The following is a 23180-nucleotide window of genomic DNA, read 5'->3' as shown; positions in this document are numbered from 1 at the left end:
AAATTAGCATCTCTACTTTGTTTTGAAAACCCCTTCTATATTATAATACAGGCCGTGCAGAGTCCTGCCGTCGGTTTTGGAAAAAAAAGATAAAAAATATCGAATCTTGGCCAATATAGTCCAAATTGTTCTAGAGGTGCTAAAAAGCGCAAGAAAGCTTGCATGAATAAAGCAGTTGATGACAGCTATGTTTTCCCCTATGAGTCGTGACTCGTGATCAGATTATTCCTCACTACTCCACTCATGCACTTCTTCTTCTACATTATAAAAGCCCACCCAACCCTAGCATCCACAGCACACAAGTCTCACACACATTCACAAATCACAACCGCTTCTCGAAGCACAGGCACAGGCACTGCACACAAACACCAAGCATCACCAATGGCTCACTACCAGGAGGTGGACTACTGCTCGGAGGAGGTGAAGTCGGTGGCCGGCGGCCCTGCCGGCTTTGGTCGCCATCATGGCGGCCACGGCGGCGTCCAGCAGCACGTCGTCAAGGAGAAGTTCGAGGAGGTCGACAGCGTCTCACGCGCCGGCGGCCGCCACGGCCACTTGGAGGCCCGCGAGTCCAAGTTCGAGGAGGACGTCAACACCTGCACCGGCGAGTTCCACGAGCGCAAGGAGAACTTCGTCCTCAAGGCCGACAACTGATGACCAGCTTCTTCACGCGGCCGGGCTCGATCGACGCACGTTTCATGATCTGAACCAGGACTGGACCCTGAGCCACGTATATATGTGTGTGTGTGTATCACGTACGTATGTACGTGTCGATCTTCATACGTATGTATGACTGTATGTGTGTACTCACTTCGCGAGCGTGGGTGCACGCACGCATGCAGCTAGCCCCTGTACGAACGACGTGGCTCGTGATCTGAATAAAGCAGGTTCTCCGTGCTGTAAAAAGCTGTTTGACACAGGGCGCAACATGAGATGAACAATATGCGTTTTGATGTGAATCTCGCGGACCATCGTCTATATGATCAAGATTGGTATTGTAAACTTTACACCGTATATATGTCGAACGGTCGAGAAGTCTTATGCATATGAATGCAAGCTGATACAGCAGTCAACGTCCGCCCGAACTACTGCATGTTTTATTATGCTTACAATATATCCAACAAGCTAGCGACCATTGTTAAAAACTCTGAAATTCAAGCCCTTGCCAAGTGAAAAGAACACGAATCCAGGGTCAATCTTGCTTTGATTCGCTCTAAATTAATATTGAGTTATATTTATAAGATTCTAGATGGTGTGCATTTTATTTAACACAAAGTTGGTTATCGCAATATCTCTCATCATATACACAAACAAATGGCGCGCTTATTCGTATCCTCTCGGTCGTCTCTGCAGTGTGTGTACCTGTCGGTAGTTCATGGATGAAATATTAGGATATAACCAAATTCAAATTCATCTAAACAATCTTGTACAAAGGGAAAAAAGGTCCAGTGGACAAAAAGTTGCAGCAAAATCACTTGAACCTGCACTACATTGATTAAAGCACTAATGACGCTGTATGTTTTCTGTAAAATTTAATATAATTCTTGTTCCAAAAATTCGATTTCAGTAGTTTTGCAGCTGGACTCGCTCCCCCACATTCAATTTAACCAAGTTATATATAGTTGACTCTTATATATGTCAATTTGTTCTTGTTCTTCAGCAAAAATATCAATATTGGGAATTTTTAGTTTAGCGTTGGTTCTAATCATATAAAACATATATCCTACAACATAAAGTGTAGAATTACTAGCACATATAAACAGAAAAAAAACCGTACTGTTTTACAGTGACAAATTAACAAATGTAAATAAACCGTATAAACACTTGGCTTTTCTATCATTTTTCTTGAAGTATATATAGTAAACATGTAACCCCATATATATAAACTACTACCCTGTAGCTGGCTACAAAATAACTTATTCTGTAGCCACTTTGAGTTACGATAATTAACATGTTAATTTACGAGATTATAGTAACTCCTTATTAAGTGATTTACTATAATGTTATGGTAAATATTCTCATGTGTTATAGTAATCCAACTATCGTAAATATGTATTGACATTATCGTAAATTAGTATATAAAATTATCGTAAATGGAGGTGGCTACAGAATAACTTATTTTGTAGCTGGCTACTGAATATACTCTCCATATATATATAGCCTGATCAAGCTTTATATCTCAGTCAAAAAATTCCTAGACACGGGTCTGTGTAATATGATGCATGCGTCTGGAGTTTTCTTCCATCCTCGATCCGAACGGGCAGGTGGCACGGCTTGGCAGAAAGCATGAGCGAGCACGTATCTCTTTCAGAACAAATTCCCATCTCCACCAATATGCATGCACGCCGCTCGCCGTCATTTAGCAAAGCAACAATGCATGGCCGGGGAGCTAGCTTGCACGCTATAAAAGCAGGGGGCCGTCCATGTATCCTTCATCGGTCAGGCTACGTCTCAGCATTGCAGATCACTGCACACGAGCGAGGCAGCAAACAAAGGCCACTGAGTAGAGCAGCACTATGGCGTACTACTCGGAGTCCAGCTACTGCGCCGAGGAGGCGAGGAGGCCGTACGCCGAGCCGGGGTTCTGCCACGGCGAGGGCGGCGAGCGCTACGCCGTCATCCGCAAGGAGTACGAGGAGGTGGACGAGGTGGCACGCGCCGGCAGGGGACACGACGGCCACGGCCACGGCCACGGCCACCTCGTCCACAGCGGCAGCAACCGCCACGTCCATGGCGGGCACGAGGGATCTTGCCATGGTGGCTACCTCGGGGAACACCATGAGCAGCACCACGTTCACGGGCACGGCCACGGTGGCCGCCTGTACGACGCCTGCGAGAGCAAGCGCTACGACTCGTGCACCGGCCAATACTACGCTTGAGCACGCATCACGTACTGGCTCTGCCTGCCTGACAGGTCGCTATATATATGGCTGAATGCATGCATCATCTCATATAGTATGTGTGAGTGTGTGCACGACTGCGCACGGTCCTAGTATGTATGCGTTTGTACACGTACGCATGTACTTGTGGTAGCGTGTGCATGCCATGCTGATGCACCTTATGTATACGAGAATAAGACCGTGACGTGAATAAAGGAAAGGGGCCCGCGTGTTTATTATTACCTTTTTCTGGTACTTTTAGATTGTTTGGACTTGTTAGACTAACTAGCATCTTTGGTATTCTTTGGTTTTTGATTCACATTAAACCGGAAGCTTCCTAACCATGAAGTGGAGACAGAGGAGGACGAAGCTGAGGAAAGGAGGGAGGGGGCAGAAGGGTGTGGCTACGGCTTGAGGGGAATCGGCACCGTAGACGAAGAGGCTGGGAGGGGAGACGACGGGAGAGGGAGGCTACGGCCTATGAGGAATCGGCGCTGAAGAGGTCATGATGGGTGTTATTGGCGACGGACATCCGGAGCCGTCCAAAATATCAGACGCCTTCGTCCTTCCCGTGGGAGGCCGTCGCACGCAAAAAGAAGCCCACACCGTCTGTTTTTGCGCGCTCCACCACGTGGACCCCATGCAACTATTTCGCCTGAGCACCGTGCCCACACGTAGGAACCCATGTGGATCCTAGTCACCTGCCCCCGCCTGTGCATGCCGCGTCGAGGATGCGTCTGCCAGCCTTAGGCGCTCGTACGGTGACCCATGGTGACGCCCCAGCAGACAGTTGCAGCAGGTGGCTCCCATTGCAACATGTGCAACACCCGGTCTACTTTTACAATATCCCGATAAAACACTTGCAACATACGTCAGAAACAACTAAAACACTTGCAACATACATTAGAAACACTTGCAAAAACACTAAAAGAACTTGAAAAACACATGTGTAGCCATTGCGAACATATGCAAACATCCAGATGAAACATTTGCAACATACGTATGAAAACACCTGAAACACTTGCATATATATGCAACATCTAGAACTACTTTTGCAACATCCAAATGAAACACCTACAACATATGTCTGAAACAGATAAAATGTTTGGAACATACATTTGAAACATACATGTATAGCCATTGCAACATATGCAACATCCGGATCTATTTTTGCAACATCGATATAAAACACTTTGAAAGCTCTAGTTTGGTTTTCTTGAATTGATGAAACCCTAAGTGCTAACCTAGTTTATTAAGTGATCATGACATAGGTAGCACATTCCAAGTGGTGAAGCAAATGAAGATCATGACATGATGATGGTGATGCCATGGTGATGATCAAGTGCTTGGACTTGAAAAGAAGAAAGAGAAAAACAAAAGGCTCAAGGCAAAGGTATAAATTGTAGGAGCCATTTTGTTTTGGTGATCGAGACACTTAGTGAGTGTGATCACATTTAGGTTTGATAGCCATACTATTAAGAGGGGTGAAACTCGTATCGAAATACGGTTGTCAAAGTGCCACTAGATGCTCTAACTCATTGCATATGCATTTAGGATCTAGTGGAGTGCTAACACCCTTGAAAATGTTTGTGAAAATATGCTAACACATGTGCACAAGGTGACACACTTGGTGGTTGGCACATTTGAGCAAGGGTTAGGAACTTCACCGGCGGAGTGTCCGGTCAGTGGCGCCCTAGACAGAAAAGACGGAGGTCACTGTAAGTGACCGGACGCTGGTCTCGGTTGGACCGGCGCGTCCGGTCAGTGGCAGCAGAGGGCGCGCAACGTCGGTCTCTGACCGGACGCTGAGTCACAAACTGACCGGACGCTGGAAGCCTGCATCTAGTCTTGCTGACGTGGCAACACACAGTGTTGAAGGTGACTGACCGAACGCTGGCTGTGTCCGGTCAAGCATGACCGGACGCGTCCAGTCGTGAAAAAGTCGTCTCTGGATGCTTACTAGAAATGACCGGACGTTGGGGTTCAGCGTCCGGTCACTTTGAGCTGCTGCGTCCGGTCATCACTTAACCGTTGAGATCGGACGATCAACATTTGAAGAGAGGGGACACGTGGCACGCATCGCGTGACCGGACGCTGAGGTCCAGCTTCCGGTCAATATGACCGGAGCATCTGATCACCCCGTGTTATGCCCAGTGAAGGGGTACAACAGCTCTATTTCATAGGGGGCTTCTATTTAAGCCCTATAGCCAACTCAAGCTCACTCTCTTGGCCATTTGCATTGACATAGCAACCTTGTGAGCTTAGCCAAAACCCTCCCACTCATTTTCATCATTGATTCATCATCTTTGTGAGATTGGGAGAGAATCCAAGTGCATTGCTTGAGTGTTTGCATCTAGAGGCACTTGGTGTTCGTGTTTCGCTGCGGGATTCACTTGTTACTCTTGGTGGTTGCCGCCACCTAGATGGCTTGGAGCAGCAAGGATCATCGAGTGGAGAGTGGTGATTGTCTCCGGCTCCGATCATGGTGATTGTGAGGGGTTCTTGACCTTTTCCCGATGGAGAGCCAAAAGGTACTCTAGTGGATTGCTCATAGCTTGTGTGATCCTTATCTTGTGTTGGTTGTGCGGCACCCTATCGAGGGTTTGGCGTGTGATGCCAATTAGCGCGTGAACCTCCAAGTGAGTGAATCGCCACAAGGAGGAGTAGCTTGTCGGTAAGCAAGTGAACCTTGGTAAAAATTATTGTGTTCATCATTTGATTCCGAGGTGATTGGTCTTCATTGGTATTCATTCTTGTGATTGCTTGGCTCCTTCCTCGACACGGCGGTATAACCTTCTTGCTCACTCTCTTTACTTTATAGCAAACTAGTTGTCAAGCTCTTTAGTGTAGCTAAGTGTGAGAGCTTGTTAGTTTGGTTAGTGTGGCTCTTTAGTTAGCCTTTGAGAGCACACTAACTTAGTGTAGTGTGATAGCTAGTGTGTCGATAGAAACTATATAAACTAGAATTGTGGTAGGTGACTTGCTTTTTAGTAGGCTAGCACAACACTTGCTTCGCCTCATAATTATCTAACCGGTTTGTTAAGTGTTGTTGTAGAAAATTTTAATAGGCTATTCACCCCTCCTCTAGCCATTAGGACCTTTCACACTTACAATATACCTTTGAAACATCTGAAACACTTTAAACATACGCTTGCAACATATGCTTTTAGCACAATGTTACCTTACTGCTTGGACGAATTAAGGCTAGTCATCTCACAAAGCTCGATGTCGGTACGAAGATCGACACCGGTGCGAAGTGGGGTGCAGCGGGTGGGCGAGTGTAGTGCCCGTGACGAGCGACCCCCCACGCGGGAGAAGGCCACGGTGGTCGGGTAGACAGGTGTGGTGCCCGCGGTGCGACTCCCCTGCACTGGAGAAATGCCACAGAGGAAGGGGATTGGGCGTCACCGGTGGGAGCAAGTGTCACGGGCGGGGTGCTGCGTCATGGGCACGGACAGGAGCGAGCGTCGCGGTCGGGGCGCGTGATGAGTAGGAGCTAGCGATGTGGACTAGGAAGCACATCATCTGGAGAGTCGGATGCCTTGAGGATAGCATTATGTTACTGGGTCATGATTCATTAGGAGGAGGCAGGCCTGTGGGGGAATCAGTGGCAAAGTGGTCAATAGAGGAGGGAGTGGTCGGGGTAGGTGACCGACACTGTAGGCTGAAGGAGCGGTCCAAACACAACTTACACTAGTGTAGGAGTGGGTTTCAGTCCCGGTTGGGAAACCCCTCTAGTCCCCGTTTCCCAACCGGGACTACCAATCCGGGATTAAAGACCTGGCTTTAGTCCCAGTCCTCTCAACAGGGATTGATTTGGGACTTTGAGTCCCGGTTGGTAATACCAACCGGAGTAAAGGCGGCTCCAGCCCAAGCCCCAGGCACTGTCATACCAACCGGGACTGAATGTCTCTTTTTTTCTTTTCTTTTCTTTTATAGTTTCTTTGCATTGAATATTGTATGCACATATTAAGAGTGAAACTAATTAAGTAAGATGTTGTATATTACAATGATCATCCATCCCACAATCAAATTTTATACAAACCATAATAAATTTAAACAAGTCATTACACACTACATGTCCAAGTATTCCTCAAAGTTCATGCAAACATAGTATGTCACCACTACTACCTAATGAAGTTGACTTTCTCGTATTTTCAATTAGGTGAAGTGCAGGTCATCGATGTGGCCAAAAATATCAATGATGATGACCAACGCATTAACTAGTGCGCTCTCCCTTGCTTCACAACTACGAGCACAGGGTCTACTAAGGACGTTTAACGGTGCTCGAGAAGTCGGTGGGTCTCCCCTCTTAGTCGCAAGCACCTTTGCCTGAAATCCTTCCGTAGTGAGTGTTGGCCATTCATGAGCATATTTTCAATCATAACCCAATTGATACATTGCCTGATTTAGAATGGCTTCAAAACTGTATCATTTGTAGGTTAAATCATAGTCCTGAACCTGTAAGTGTTCACAGAAAAAAGGTTATGAGAACCAAGTTTTGTAACATATAACAATAAATCCAGATATAAGCTATGAGTTCAACTTTGACTTTACCACATCATTTTGGTTGTTCCGAGCAATGCTTGTTCAAAAGCCCTCAACATCATGGTGCATGTCCGCATTTATAGCTTGTATCAATACGGAGGATAGTGTAGGCAGGGTGTACCCAATATTCACGAGCTTAGTTACACATGCAATGACAGTATATTTTTATGCAACAGTCTGTTGAGGTGCCTTTATTCCCATCTCTGAGATTTGTACAACACCTCTACCCCTCCTAGCGGTGATGGAAAAGCCAATTCAACATTGGATTAATGGACCATTATCTACATGAAAGGTCTGAACAACCACTTCCTGAACCCCAAAATTTGAGTGTCTCTTTAAGCTAAATGATTGGGTCAATTACCTACGGTACATTTAAGAATCACATATATATACATATTAGGAAATATATTTATACAAGCGTATTTGACACATTAATTTATTGAAAACATATAGAGTTACTTACTATGCTTGGATGATTAAACGGTACATTCGGCAACACTGAATTGAATTCCATCCACTTTACATGGCCGCTGAAACCTATGACTTCTGGCAGAGGGAGATGACGTCTAGCCATCTATTTTCACTAAAGTCAATATATAAAAAATCATAACACTGGAGATAATATTTTTCATACACGAAAATGCATATCACTAAAGTTAATTTTTTTTCATAAGTCTACAAATATCAAAATTCACATCACTAAACCCTTTATATCAAAAATCATATTACTGTAGTCAATATTTATCATATACCAAAATGCATATCACTAAAGTCATTTTTTTTCATAACTCTACAAATATCAAAATTCACATCACTAAACCCTATATCTCAATTCAAATCACTGTAGTCAATATTTATCATATATCAACATTCATATATGTATATCACTTAAGTCAATTTTTTTCTAAGTCTATATATACCAAAATTCAGCATCTTTCCACATATATATATCAAAATTGATATATCAAAATATATATCACTAAAGCAAATTTATATCAATATATATACATATTTCATGGTTGAGTGCTCGGTTTCACACAGCAAGAAGGGATGAGATCGATGTGGTTGGCACTGCTCACCGGTGGCAGCAGCGAGGGCGCGTGAGGCCGAAGACTAAGGTGAGGCCAGAGACGAAGGCACCACTAGAGATGAGGGCGAGGCCGAAGATGAGGGCAAGGACGACGGCGCAGGCGAGGACGATGACGAGGCGCTGATGAGGACGGAGGAGCGGGCACGGACGACGGCGAGGGCGCGGGTGCGTATGAAGGCCTGGGGGATTGAAGAAGCATGGCGTGGTGGCGGTGGTAAGTGAAATTTCAGGGAGGAAGAAGAAAGAACACTCGTATATATACGGTAGAACCCTATCGTCCCAGGTTGGGCTACCAACCGGGACTAAAGCCAGATTTTGGTGCGCGGCGAAACTGCTGCCTACCCGGTAGTTTTGTTTCCCACCCATGCAACAGTTTTTAACATATCCTTTAACATAAATAGGCTAAAAATTAAAAATTGCTTAGTAAAAAAATATAGCTCAAAAAATTGCAATACAAAATTGCTTTCGTATCCTTTAAATGTTTAATAATATATGCTATAAATTATAATTAGATTTTAAAAATTCAAATTTCAAATCTAAGAAATTCAAACATAGTTTTCCTCGACAAGATGATTTCAAATAAAAAAGTTGTCAACTACAAAGTTGCATAACTTTTCGAGATCTACAACTTTTGTTTTGGTCATTTCTTCATTTGAGGACATTTTAAAAATCCAAATTTCAAATTTTAGAAATTCAAACATAGTTTTTCTTGACAAAATAATTTTAAATAAAAAATTTGTCAACTACACAGTTGTGTAACTTTTCGAGATCTACAACTTTTATTTTTGTCATTTCTTTATCTAACAAAGTGGTAGTATACACAATTTATAAATTTATACTTATAGTTAACTATAAGTATAAATTTGTGAACAGTGTATACTACCACTTTGTCGGATGAAAAAATGACCAAAATAAAAGTTGTAGATCTTGATTAGTTCTACGACTTTTATGTTTATGAATTTAGAAAATTTTAGAAAAAAAATCATCAAATTTGAAGTTTGTATCACGGAGAAATACTCGTTACAAGTTTTAGCCTGAGATTAAAAAGAGAAATGAAACTTCTTTAAAAATTTAATTTTAAATAGAATTTTGAAATAGTAGATGATTCCAAATGAAAAAGTTATCAACTACAAAGTTGCATAACTTTTCGAGATCTACAACTTTCGTATTGGTTGTTTCTCCATTTTAAGTCATTTTAAAAATTTAAATTTTAAATTTGAGAAATTCGAACATATTTTTTCTTGATAAGATGACTTCAAATAGAAAAGTTGTCTACCACAAAGTTGTATAACTTTTCAAGACCTACAACTTTTATATTGGTTGTTTCTCAGATTTTTTTTATTTGTATATGCATTTCAATCCTACACGAGTTAAATTTCAATCCATACAAACTTAATTATAATATCCATACAAATAAACTAATGAACATAATTAACTTGCATACAAACATAATTAAAATATCCATACTGTAGGGGTATAACCCCCGATACCAGTAGAGCTGTACATGGGCCAAGCTGTTAGGGGAGGTTAAACTCACAAGACTGTGCATGGGCCACACCACTAGTGGTGGCCCAGCCTACAAGACGACGTTGTGCGAAGCACGACACAGGTCGACGTACCTCGAAGGACTACGTGAAGATCTTCGGTGATCTAGAAAATCTATTCGGATATGCTAGATCCCATAATATCTGTAACTTTCTATCTTGTAAAACCGATTAGGATAGAAATAACCTATCTGTAACCCTACTCCCCGGGCTATATAAAGTTGGTAGAGACTTCCTCGTTTTTATCTGATCATACACAATACAACCCACCGAAAGACATAGGACGTAGGGTATTACGCCAAGTCAGTGGCCTGAACCTATCTAATCGTTGTATCTTGCGTTCTATGTCACCATTCGGTTTCCTCACACGCACCTCCACCAATTCATCTACTGCCATGGGCATAGCCCTCGGTAGACTGCCGGACGTATTTCGTCGACAGTGGCGCGCCAGGTAGGGGGTGTGCATGCTGAATTCATGGCAAACCAGATGGTCACCTTCCCAAGCTCCATGGCCTTTCCCGATCTGGGCCAGATCTTCACGGTCGAATCCATGACCTGGGTCATCAGCCCCGACGGCAACGGGGAGATCGTGGAGGCGGTGCAGGATCACTTTATGCCGATCGCGCCAACACCTACAACGACATCTCCGATCCCAAAGCACCGCTGCTAGGATAGGAGATCCATCAGCAATGATGATCTGATCGCATCCATCGATCAGGTCACATATGGCTTAGCAGAATGTCAGCTCCTCGTGGATTCAGTCTTAGATCAATCTAGAGCGAGCAACGAATTTTTCATACTCCAAGATCACCAAGCCACTGCAACCAAGCGACCTGCTCGGCCACATCATTTAAGGTGGCTAGATTTTGATTTGGTGATCACGGTCGCTCTAGAGGGGTGCACGGCGCGGCATCGACCACTTCCCGCTACCAGCCTACGTTTGGCCGACTATGAGGCCCCAATGGAGGACCTGTCGAAGCACTATCCCTTTGGGCTAGAGGGTGTGGGATCTGCGTACCAGAACGCCATCCACCACCTCTTTGTTGACCACATCGAGCACGACCATGTCACCGACCTCTACATGATTGACCCGATTGACTCCGGTCAGCCCGCACCCGTGGTCAACATGGTGGCTGTTCACTAGCTCTCGAATAATCCCTCTCTTTTGATTGAATCTCTCCATAACGTTCTACACGAGAGCCCCGACGATTATTCCAAGGGCTCAACCAAGACCGTATCAAGCTACCCTACTTTTACTCTAGGGTTCGGGGGCATGATTTTCCACGTCAGCTACGACAGTGTCACCAAGGATGGTGAAACCACTGAAGAGCGTGAAGCTCGTCTAGCGAAGAACATCGATCACCAATGTCATTGAGATGTAGAAGCAGCCCAAGGGGCCGAGGAGGATGGTCACAGCCCGCCCCACCATTAACTTAATCTGGAGGAGGCATTTGACATGGTGGGCGACCAGCCAGTCTACCAGACTCCAAGCGCCAATCTAGCCATTGCTTTCAATGAGCTCGCCAAACTCTCTCACACTCTAGAGGTCAAGAAGGTTCGAGCATATATCATAGCAGTGCATGTCCAAGTCAATGAGTTCCAGAACAACGCCCCATCTTATTCCACCGCATCAGCTCATAGCCACCGCTCTCGCCGTGATAGAGGAGGCCAGTTCACGGTGCCGAGGGCCCCCGACCTCAGGCTGGAGGTCCCTACCTCTATAGAGGATCTAGAGGCAACAATGAAGCTCATTCACGCCACGACGGTTGTCCACCGTGCCCCTAGAGAGGTTAGGGTGGCAACCATAACCAGGAGGTCAATCAACCCCTCCCTTGTGACCTTCGTGACCACATCAACACCGACGTAGATGTTCGTGGCCGCAACGAAAACAGGAAATCCGCACGCTACGAAGCAGAGATGGAGCGTCGCCAGCAATTCGACACCAAACATGAGGGATTTGCTGCCCATCAAGCGCCCCTTCCTGCCGGTGCATCAGAACTTTGCCCCTTCACGGAAAGGCTCTGAGCCGTCCGGTGGCCTATGGGTTTCAAGGCTCTTGGTGTTAACACCTATGATGGAAAGGACAACCTTGCTCAGTGGCTAACTCTATACGAGATCATCGTGAGAGCCATAGGTGGAGACAAAGACATCATGGTGAACTATCTACCCGTCATGCTTAACCAATCTGCGAACAACTAGCTCCTCAGCCTGCGAGAGAATTCCATCCGATCTTGGGATAACCTCAAGAAAGTCTTCACCGATAATTACATATCTACGTGCGAGCAGCCCAGCACCAAGTATGACCTGGAGAAGCTTCATCAATTCTCCGAGGAGTCCCTACGCGACTTCATCAGGCGCTTCTTGAAGACAAGAAATTTCGTTCCCAACATCACTGACGCCGAGGCCATCGCCGCTTTCACCAAAGGGCTTCAGCACGAGCAACTCCATCGCAAGCTCTACCGCAAGAGGTCCATAACCATCAGTGAACTGATACAAACAACAAATGGATATGCCAACGCCAAAGAAGACAAATGGGTTGCCCGCTCCGCTCACCACCAATGCCACGACGATGACCATCATGAAGACAGCCGCTACGACGATCGCGACTACCACCGTGATGACCAAGAGCACCATGACAACTACGACCGCCACCAAGATGACCGTGAGCCCTAGCATGACGACCGCTTGGATAGCTTGAGAGGCAGACAAGGCCACCATTACTGGCCTAATAACTCCATCAACACTGTTAATGCCCATGCCAAGCGCACCTACGACGCTGATTTTGGCAAGCTGCTAAATGGTCCATGCCCTATCCATAAGGATGCCAAGCACACCATGTGAGAGTGCAGAGGCCTAAAGACAGCGCTTGGTGGTGAATCATCAAAGAAGCAATGGCGTGACGACGATGAGACCAAAGACGGTCAAGGCAGAGAATGAGGCAAGAACTAGGGCCCAACCTACCAGGACCCCACCAAGATCGTCACCACCATCTTTGGTGGGAGAGCTATCTCTAAAGACAAGCAGGAGCAGGAGCTTGTAGCCTGATGTGTCATGTCGGTCACTACATATGATGGCCCTATCACTGATCCCAAGTACCTCGACTGGTCGGAGCACCCGATCACCATCTCTAGGGCTGACCAGTGGTCGGATATCCCATACCCAGGGTGTTTCCCACTCATTCTGGATCCCATCATCAAGGACGTGCGCTTCTAGAAGGTCCTCATCGACGGAGGGAGCGCCCTCTACATCCTATTTGTTGGGTCCCTAGAGGAGCTAGGGATCAAGAAAGAAGACATTACCCCCATGGACTCTCTATTCTGGGGGATCATTCCTAGAAAAGCATCCCTGTCTCTAGGACAAATTACACTACTGATACAATTCAGAACCGACAAGCACTTCTGCATCGACTATGTTAACTTCTAGGTTGCTGACTTCAACAAGGCATACCATGCCATCCTTGATCGACTAGCTCTCGCCAAGTTTATGGCCATGCCACACTACATGTACCTAGTGTTGAAGATGTCGACAGAGCAGGGGGTCCTCTCCCTACGCGCCAACCTCGACGTCGCCTACTCCCGCGAGAAGGAAAGCTTTGGGCTCACCGAGGCTACTGACATCTCCATCCACATGCAGGACTGCCTCGTGTCTTCACAACAGATTTCCCCATAGGGCCTAGAGATCCCAACCATGGAGGCCGCCCGAGCGTCAACCAAGTCCAAGGAGGTGAAGGAAGTGGTCCTCGTCCCTAGTGACCAGTCTAAGATTGCTCAGATCAGGGCCGACCTCAATCCCAAATAGGAAGATGCGCTCTTCGGCTTCCTAAGGGAGCATGTTGATGTGTTCGCATGGAAATCAATGGACATGCTCGGCATGCCTTGAGAGCTGATCGAGCACTCTTTAAATGTCTCGGCGACCACCAAGCCGATCAAGCAGAAGCTTCGATGATTCGCATAGGACAAAAAGGAGGTCATTAGGGTAGAAATAACCCAACTCTTAGTTGCTAATTTTATCAAAGAGGTGTATCATCCAGAGTGGTTAGCCAACCCAGTTCTTGTAAGAAAAAAGAAAAAATGGAGAATGTGCGTTTATTACACTGATCTCAACAAACACTGCCCTAAAGACCCCTTTGGCTTACCTTGCATTGACGAGGTCATAGATTCTATAGCCGGTTATGAGCTCCTATGCTTTTTAGATTGCTACTCTGGTTATCACTAGATCACGCTGAAGGAAGAAGACAAGATCAAGATGTCGTTCATTACGCCCTTCGGCGCCTACTACTACATGACCATGTCCTTCAGGCTCAAGAACGCGTGTGCGACTTATCAAAGAGCCATCCAGCGCTGCCTCAAGGACTAGATTGAGAAGAATGTCGAGGCTTACATTGATTATGTGGTGGTTATGTCTAAGACTGTTGACACCCTCATCATCGGCCTAACCAAAGTTTTCAAAGCCTAGAAAGTGTACCGATGGAAGTTGAATCCCACTAAGTGCATTTTTGGTGTTTCATTCGGTATCCTGCTAGGCAGCATCGTCAGTCATCGTGGCATTGAAGCCAACCTAGAGAAGATAGCAGCGGTGATCAACATGAAGCCACTAACCTATGTCAAGGATGTCCAGAAGCTAACGGGGTGCATGGTGGCTTTAAGTTGTTTCATATCCCATCTAGGCGAAAAGGGACTCCCCTTCTTTAAGCTACTCAAGGCTCAAGATAAATTTGTCTGGTCGAAGGACGTTGACAAGGCATTTGTCAAGCTTAAGTGGTTCCTCACCATACCTCCAATCATGATAGCCCCCACCAAAATGATGAAACCCTACTAATCTATATCGTAGCGACCAACCGGGTAGTCAGCACCGCCATCGTTGTTGAACGAGAAGAGGCCGGACATGCATACAAAGTCCAACGCCCAACCTACTTCATCAGCGAGGTCCTAAACGAGTCCAAGACTCACTACCCCTAGGTCCAAAAGCTATTGTACGCCATCCGGATCACATCCCGAAAGCTCTATCACTACTTTGACGCCTACCACATAGCGATAGTCACTGAGTACCCACTTGGCGACATCCTCCATAACAAGAAAGCCAGCGGCCTCATCATTAAATGGGCGGTTAAGCTTGGCACCTATACCATCAACTTTAGGCCTTGCCACATGATCAAGTCGCAGGCGCTCGCCGACTTCATCGCCGAGTGGACGGATATGCAGACTCCTGTCCCGGTCGACCACCCCAAGCACTGGACCATGTACATCGACGGGTCTCTCAACCACAATGGCGTTGGGGTAGGTGTATATTTCATCTCACCATCGAGGGATAAGCTTTGCTATGTCCTTCGCCTACACTTCCGAGCATCCAATAATACCGCTGAATATGAGGCGTCACTTCATGGACTCCGTATAGCTATCGAGCTCAGTGTTAAATGCCTCTAGGTGTACAGTGACTCCACACTCCTAATCAATCAGCTCAACAAGGATTGGAATTGCACCAATGAGAAGATGGATGCTTACTGCATCGCGATAAAAAAGTTAGAAGACAAGTTCTACAACATCGAGTACCACCATGTGGTCTGAGCTGACAACCAAGCAGCCGATGAGCTATCAAAGTTAGGGTCAACCTAGGCCAAAGTTCTAGCCAGAGTGTTCATCCAGGACCTGGTGATGCCATCCATCAAGTTGGGGCAAGAAGGCATTGAAGAAAAGCCACCTACTGAGTTGTTACTCGCATCGGTCCCTGGCCTGAGCAGTGATTGGAGGGAACCTTTCATCACATACCTTACCACTACAGACATCCTGGGTGACAACATAGAGAGAGAATGCCTCACTCGCCGCAGCAAGCATTACATCCTAGTCGAAGAAAAGTTATATCGTAAGAACGCTAAGGGAGAGCTACCCCATAAGTGCATTTCCGTGGAAGAGGGCGAGAAGATACTCAAGGAGATCCACGCCAGCACTTGCGGCAATCATGTAGCCTCTAGAACACTAGTCGGCAAAGCCTTCCGAGATGATTTCTATTGGCCTTTAGCGGTTGCCGAGGCTGAGGCATTCGTTCACCAGTGTGAGAATTGTCAGTTTTTTGCTAAGCAAATCCACATCCTGGCTCAGTCCTTGCAAATGATTCCTGTGTCTTGGCCCTTCGCATGCTGGGGGCTGTTTATGATCGGGCCCTTCAAGCCTGCCAGGAGGTTTCCGCTGGGTCTACGTCTGCATCGATAAATTCACCAAGTGGATCGAATACAAACCCTTGGTCCAAGCTATAGCAAAGAAGGCAGTCGTGCTGCTTGACGACATCATTCACCGGTTTGGCCTGTCGAACAACATCATAACCGACTTGGGGTCCATGTTCACTGGTGCCGATTTCTAGGACTTCTACGACGAAAGGTGCACTTAGTTAAGTATGTCTCGGTCATGCACCCCAGGGCTAATGGCCAAGTTGAGCACGCCAATTGCATGATTCTCAACATGTTGAAGAAGAGGCTCTACAAGAATGAGCAGAAGCACCCCAGCAAGTGGCTCAAGGAATTGCCAAGTGTGGTCTAGGGACTAAGGACCCAACCCAGTTGCAACACTGGCGTCACCCCATACTTCATGGTTTTTGGCTCCGAGGCCGTTTTACCAGCCAACATCGCTTTTTGAGCACCTAGAGTGGAGAACTACAACGAAGAAAACTCCAACCAAGCCTGGCTCATTGAGTTGGACATCCTAGAGTAGGAGCGCCTGGTTTCGTGTGTTTAGACAGCAAAGTACCTTGACAGCATGCAAAGATACTACAATCACAACGTCAATGATCGATTCTTCGTGGTTGGAGACCTAGTGCTCCACAAGAAGTAGAAGACCAACAGGATGCACAAGCTATCTTCACCCTGGGAGGGCCCCTTCGTCGTCAAGGTGGTCACCCGACCAGGTTCCTATAGGCTATGCGACATGGATGAAAGAGATGTCCCAAATTCTTGGCACATCAATCTTCTTAGGCATTTCTACCCTTGAAGGGTCTCCTTTCAAAGATATGTACCATTCATATTTGAGTATTCAATAAAGTTTTTGTTCTAATGTTTCTCCATATTGTTATCTTCGTGTTTTTTTCTAAGTGATTCTATTTCTGCGTACATCTTCAAGATGACACGCCAACTAGGCCTAAGGCAAATGCCCGAACAGACACGTTGACGCTCAGACGCCTCCAAAGACGACCCTATCTCCTATTTCTCCCTGCATGTGCATGAGCGTCCACCCTCTGCGTCATGGGTGGTCGGTAGTGGTTCCATAGCGATGCCCTATTCTTCCCACACGCACATGGCGCCAATGCCCCGTGTTACGGTTAATAGGCTAGCTAGGGCTAGGGACTCAGCTATATACTACTAATCATATGGTTTAGATCAAATATAAACACAAACATACCATAACAACAAGTGTTCAACAAAAGTTGCTAAGCACTTTTGTACAACGATTCAACATGAGTTTTTTCTAATCTATGGAGCACTGCTCCCCCCTTCACCGAACAGCTCGACATCTTTGGCCAACCTCTTCGCTAGCTCTTTCGCATCGTCTTCTAGCTTGGCGATCTTCTCTGCGTCCGTGCCCTGCACGTACCTGGTCGCCACCCATCGGAGATCCATTGAAGGGTAGTGTGACCATAGTTGTGCGAGTGCATGGACAATGGCTCCATGGGCGGCACTGCATGTGAACTCCTTGAAGTCCGCCCATGCTGTCCGACAATGATCCACGATCGACCGGTATGGCCCGTCGCTGGGTAGCCGTGCCCCCTCGAGTTGCTCAAGACTGATGCAGTCTAGCATGGGCTGGATTCCCATGATTATTGTCTCTAGCTTGTCATCACAGGCTTTCACTTGTTCCATGAGCACCTAGAACTACACCTGGGCTTGGTGTCGATACTCTACAAACAAGACAACCATATGCTAAGCATGCGCTTAATGCCGCACAAGTCAAAATAGCGTGAAAAACACTCACGTTGTAGATCTTTAGTGACTTTCTCAGCCTTCTCCTCCACTTTATCCTTCGCCCCCTGAAGCTGGCTGAAGGCCTCCTAGGAAAGGCGAAGCTCCATCTCCAGTGCTATGTATAACAGTCAGACATCTCACAATGCTGAATACCAGCAAAGAAAAATTCTGAGACCTACCTTTCTACCGATCAGTGCTATGGCTAAGCTGCTCGACCATCGACTGGCCCTCCACCTCCATTTGTTGGAGCTCCTTCTCCAATGCTAGAACCTTCACCTCTAGGTCCTCCATGCGGTGGCGCTCTTAGAGCAGGCATGCCTAGAGATCTTTCATCGACGCTTGCAGACTCTTGTTCTCCTCTAGTACTAGAGTCATCTCCTCCAGCTGCCGCCGGCGCTCTCGAACACCTTCATCACATTCTGCAGCGGGCAAACGTATTAACAGACTGCGCTCTTTAAAGGACAAAGAAGATCTCTTCAAGCTTACCTCAATACGGCCCATCATCGATGTCAGATTAGCCATCAACTTCTTTGTCTCTGCGCTAGCCTCCCCCTCCTCCAGCATCTCAAACTCTTCACCGTGTTGAATGACTATGTGCAGGAGTCAGGGAGGCCGGGTGGGCTCCCGCACTATCTCTTCGATCTCAACGGTGGTCGCTGGCAAAGGTGCCCTCCTTGGCTGCTGCCGTGCTCAGACAGAGCGTCTAAGCACCACTCCTATCATTGATGCCGCTGTAGATGACGCTTGTTCAGCAATCGTGAGTGGACCTTGCGCCGCACTGTTCGGTGTGTCCCCCATAGGCTCCGTACCTGATCTAGCAAGGACACTCGATGTTGTCATAGCATCCCACTCCTCCTCTACGCTAGGATCACCCTAGTCATGCAATCCGCCACTAGGTGAGGCCGGTCCACTTATTGAGGGCTCCTCCATAGTAGGGGCGGTCGGTTCGGCAACCATTGGCTGCTCCACGGTGGGGGCCATCGGATCTGCCCTTGCTTGTGCTTGCTCGGTGTGGGGAGCTGTCGGCTCCTCCATGTGCCTTCCATCATCAGTAGCCGATGGCTGCAAGACCTCCGTCGACTCCGCACTACAACAAGCAAACCACCATGCCAAAGAAATACGGCAAATAAATAAGGCACTTACAACTAGGACTCCCGCTACACAGCTCGGAACCTACGTCCTCGCCTAGAACCAGTCTACCCAGTAGCCGAACCACTCGACGTCTCCACCGCCGCCACTGGAGTCGCCCGTGTGGTCTTAGGGACTACAGTGGTCGCATGCGCTACTGCCACTGGAGTCGCCCACGTGGTCTTGGGGACTATGGTAGCCGTACGAGCTGTCATTGATGGCACCACTCGAGCTGCTGCTGTTGGTGCTGCCCGCGTGCTGTCGAGCATTGTCGCTGTAGCCTCCCATGTCTGTCGCCTCTCGCGCATCTCCGCCCTAGCCGACGTAGACGGCGGGGGCATCAAGGCCCTCGGTGAAGGAGGCGCCACTTGTCCATCGTCATTCGATGAGCTCGACAGCACCACCCACCGTCTTTGAGGCTGGGCGAACGCTCCAATGCTTACCGACCTCTCCTCACGACGAGACGATCTGACTATTTTTCTTATTTTCGAGGATGGCTCATCATGAGCTGGTCGCTTCCCCAGAGCTTCTCACAGACATATATCGTCCGCTCATCTTCATCTCCATCGTCAAGGTCGGTCGAGCTACCCCAACCAGCCTTCGGGCTGGTTCGACGCTGAGGACTGCTCGGCCGAGCATCAACACTCCTCGATTAGTCAGCTGATGGCACCACCGAGAAGTATACCACCCGATCCTGCCCATGAATCTTCAGGAAAACAAATGAGTATATTGCAACAGATAAGGGATCAAGCAAAACTAAAAAGAAGACTCTTACCCGTGGTGGGAGGGTCCCTACACTGAAGGCCCTCTGCTGATCGTCGATCCTACGACGCCCCGCGAGGTTAAACAACAATCCAATTCGCCGCATGACTTCGTCTCGATCAATCGGCTCGGCACCTCACAGGTCCCATTAGTATCTCCCCAGAATTCATATCTGGGATGTGCTCTCTCCTTGCTGGGCTGGCATCGCCGAAAAGTGAAGTTCGTCGCTACTATGACCCCATCCACCTTTCTTTGGTCGATCAGTGCCAACAGCTCCGTCACTTGCTCCATCCCATTGGCACCAGGTCTCTCCGACCACTTGGCGTTGCTCACAGGAATCTGATTAATGTCGTATGCCACATAGTGTTCTCCCCGTGGCATGTAGAACCATCGCTGCGCCCAATACTTCAAATTTGTGTTCACCGGGGTGGCGATGTATTGGCCAACCATCACATCTCAAAGCTACAAGTACACGCTGCCTACGATACTAGATCCAAATCCCCCTAGACTTTCAAACAGAAGAAGTGACGAAAGAGATCAAAATATGGAAAAATGCTAAGATAAGCTTCGCAGAAATGGATGAAGATAGAGACATGAAGGATGGAATTCGGGCACAGATTGCAAAGACTAATCTCGTAATAGTCAATCAATCCACGGAGGAACGGATGGATAGGAACACCAAATCCGTGATAGAAATAATCTTCAAAAACTACTAATTCATCGCCACGAGGAGTCAGAAAGCTCTCACCGCGAGCCGGACGCCATCCCGCCATCACCCTATCGGGCAGCACGCCATCCACCACCAACTGATTGAGCACCGCCTCGTTGCTGACAGACTCCACCCATTCCTCGGCGCGATTGAGCTCACGTGATGCTCTACTCGAACCGTCGTTGTTTCTTTTGGGCGCCATCTAACAGATCCGTGGCCTGGAGGAGACTGTGCGCTTGCGGTTGCTCTAGTGGCGGAGCAGTTGCCAGCCGAAGTGGTGTGGGCGCGAGGAAGAAGACGAAGTGGCAGAGAGAAAGCGGGGAATGTGCGCCAAGGTCGCGGCGCTCTTATAACGGTTCGACCCCTGACCCTCCGCCTTCCAGGTTTTATGGGAAACCGCGCCTGCCACGCCACATTCTCTCCCAACATCTTCGTGCGCTGCTGGGCCGCTGAGTGGGCCTGGTGGGCCGCCGCATCAAACTGTGTCAAACGCGGATTGATATTCAATGCTGAGTGTTGCTACGACACGATATTTTCTTTCTCTGACCCTACTACAAGATTTCTTCATAATCTTCCAGCAGGCTCGGGGACTACGTGTGTATATGTCATCTAGCGATGAATGTATTGTTTTTCTCAGCTAATCTAGGAATTGGTTCAGCACCTGAAGACTACTACTTTGGACCCTAGCACCACGAGACTACTTCACCTAGTGCCAGGCTCGGGGACTAAGTGGGCACACTTGACCTTGTGGTGAATGTGCTTATTTCTTTGACTTAGATATCTTCAAAGCGGTTAAGTTTTTCCGCGCTAACTAAGTCAAGGACACCACGCGACCAACTTCGACGCCTAGAACCTAAGTGGGCACACTTCACCTAAGATGGAGACTTTGAAAATTTTTTACTTGAACTCCTTACATCCTTCTAACAAACCTTGGTTTCGAGTGTGCTCGGCTCCAGCAACCAAACGAACAGCTCGGACGCATGCTCATAGCTCGGGCGCATGTTCAAACAGCTCGAACGGCATCTTCAGCAGCTCGGATGCATGCTCAATAGCTCGGACAAGCTCAAGACGGTGTTGCTCAACGGATGCAAGACGCTCGGGACTAGCTGTGGGGGTATAACCCCTGATACCAGCAGGGTTGTACATGGTCCGAGCCGCTAGAGGAGGTCTAGCCCACAAGACTGTGCATAGGCCACGCCACTAATGGAGGCCCATCCTACAAGACGATGCCGTGCGAAGCACGACACATGTCGGCGTACCTCGCAAGACTGCCTGAAGATCTTCGGTGATCTAGAAAACCTGCTCGGATATGCTAGATCCCGTAATATCTGTAACTTCATATCTCTTGTAAAACCGATCAGGATAGAAACAACTGATCTGTAACCCTACCCTCTGGGCTATATAAGGCAGGTAGGGACCCCCTCATTTTCATCTGATCATATGCAATACAACCCACCCAAAGACACAGGACGTAGGGTATTACGCCAAGTCGACGGCCTGAACCTGCCTAATCGTCGTCTCTTGCGTTCTATATCACCGTCCGGTTCCCTCACGCGCACCTCCACCGATCTATCTACTACTATGGGCATTACCTCTCGGTAGACTGCCGGACGTATTTCGTCGACAGTGAGTGTGCGTGCGTATTGTGGTCGTCTACTGTGTAATTCTAAAAAAAAATTTGTCACGTGAAAAATAAAATTAATAAATTTTATTTTTTATCAAAATTGAGCATGTTCATGGTACTACAAAAACGAATTTCTCAAAAAACAGAGGAATTTAATCCGTGCAAATTAAAGCGCACCAGTACCGGGCCGTTCGCTGGTCTGAGGCGATCAGCCAGCCGGCTGAATTCCCCTCACAATCTACTGTTCATCAAACCAGCCGAACAGTGTTTTTCTCTCACAACAAACCAGTCGAAACAGTGTTTTTCAGCCAAGTTTCAGACCAGCGAACGGAGTCTACGTGGAGACTTATTGATTTACCTCTGTTGGCATGATGAACTGGTCTGTCGCCTGCCTCTTGAGCTAATTAACTCTACAAGCTAGGCCAGCAGCTCCATCTGAATCTGCAGCTCTTCTAGATTCTGCCGTCAGAACGAAATGTATGCAAAGCAGCACTGCAGCACTGAAGCACACCAGATTTCCTCCTCCAGACTTCACTCCAGTAAATCAATCTCTCTCCTGCACATACAGACATACAGTGTATGCAAGCAAATACGTATGCATTATATAGATGCAATAATGTACACATATATTATGGACCATTAATGTTTCAGCTTTGACCCTAGTTGATAGAACAAAGTTTCAAATTTAATCAACAAAGCTCTGCGTCATACTAGTAGTACTTCGCCCTGTTTGTTTGGGCTTGTTTGGCTTATAAGCCTGAAAGTACTGTTGGCTGGTTTGGTGTGAGAGAAAAATATTGTTCATTGGCTGATAAACCATGACTTATAAGCCAAATACGACCAAACGAACATACTGACAAAGCAGTCCTGGATATATAGATGAACTTGCAAACCTGGATCACGACGAGGAAACAGGCTCTGGACGGAGCATATATGTCGCCTATCTGGAAT

At 47.2% G+C, this 23180-nt stretch overlaps 2 protein-coding genes across 2 annotated transcripts; both read left to right on the top strand.

The window, feature by feature from the left end:
- Positions 1-289: 289 nt before the first annotated feature.
- On the top strand, positions 290-864 carry LOC136459666 (uncharacterized). The gene has a single exon (XM_066459507.1). It carries the CDS (start codon positions 382-384, stop codon positions 652-654), a length of 273 nt encoding a protein of 90 aa, XP_066315604.1. The 5' UTR covers positions 290-381; the 3' UTR covers positions 655-864.
- A 1580-nt stretch (positions 865-2444) lies between these two features.
- Positions 2445-3123, top strand: LOC136459665 (uncharacterized). The gene has a single exon (XM_066459506.1). The coding sequence runs from the start codon at positions 2517-2519 to the stop codon at positions 2877-2879; it is 363 nt and encodes a 120-aa protein (XP_066315603.1). The 5' UTR covers positions 2445-2516; the 3' UTR covers positions 2880-3123.
- Positions 3124-23180: the final 20057 nt, after the last annotated feature.

Source organism: Miscanthus floridulus, chromosome 6 (genome assembly GCF_019320115.1).
Source record: "Miscanthus floridulus cultivar M001 chromosome 6, ASM1932011v1, whole genome shotgun sequence".
Lineage (NCBI taxonomy): Eukaryota > Viridiplantae > Streptophyta > Magnoliopsida > Poales > Poaceae > Miscanthus > Miscanthus floridulus.
The sequence above is the reverse complement of the archived record's forward strand: the minus strand, read 5'-3'. Positions and strand labels throughout refer to the sequence as shown.

Bases quoted from the DNA above. Each gene is read 5' to 3' on its own strand.
- LOC136459666 (XM_066459507.1), top strand. From the start codon at position 382: ATGGCTCACTACCAGGAGGTGGACTACTGCTCGGAGGAGGTGAAGTCG.
- LOC136459665 (XM_066459506.1), top strand. From the start codon at position 2,517: ATGGCGTACTACTCGGAGTCCAGCTACTGCGCCGAGGAGGCGAGGAGG.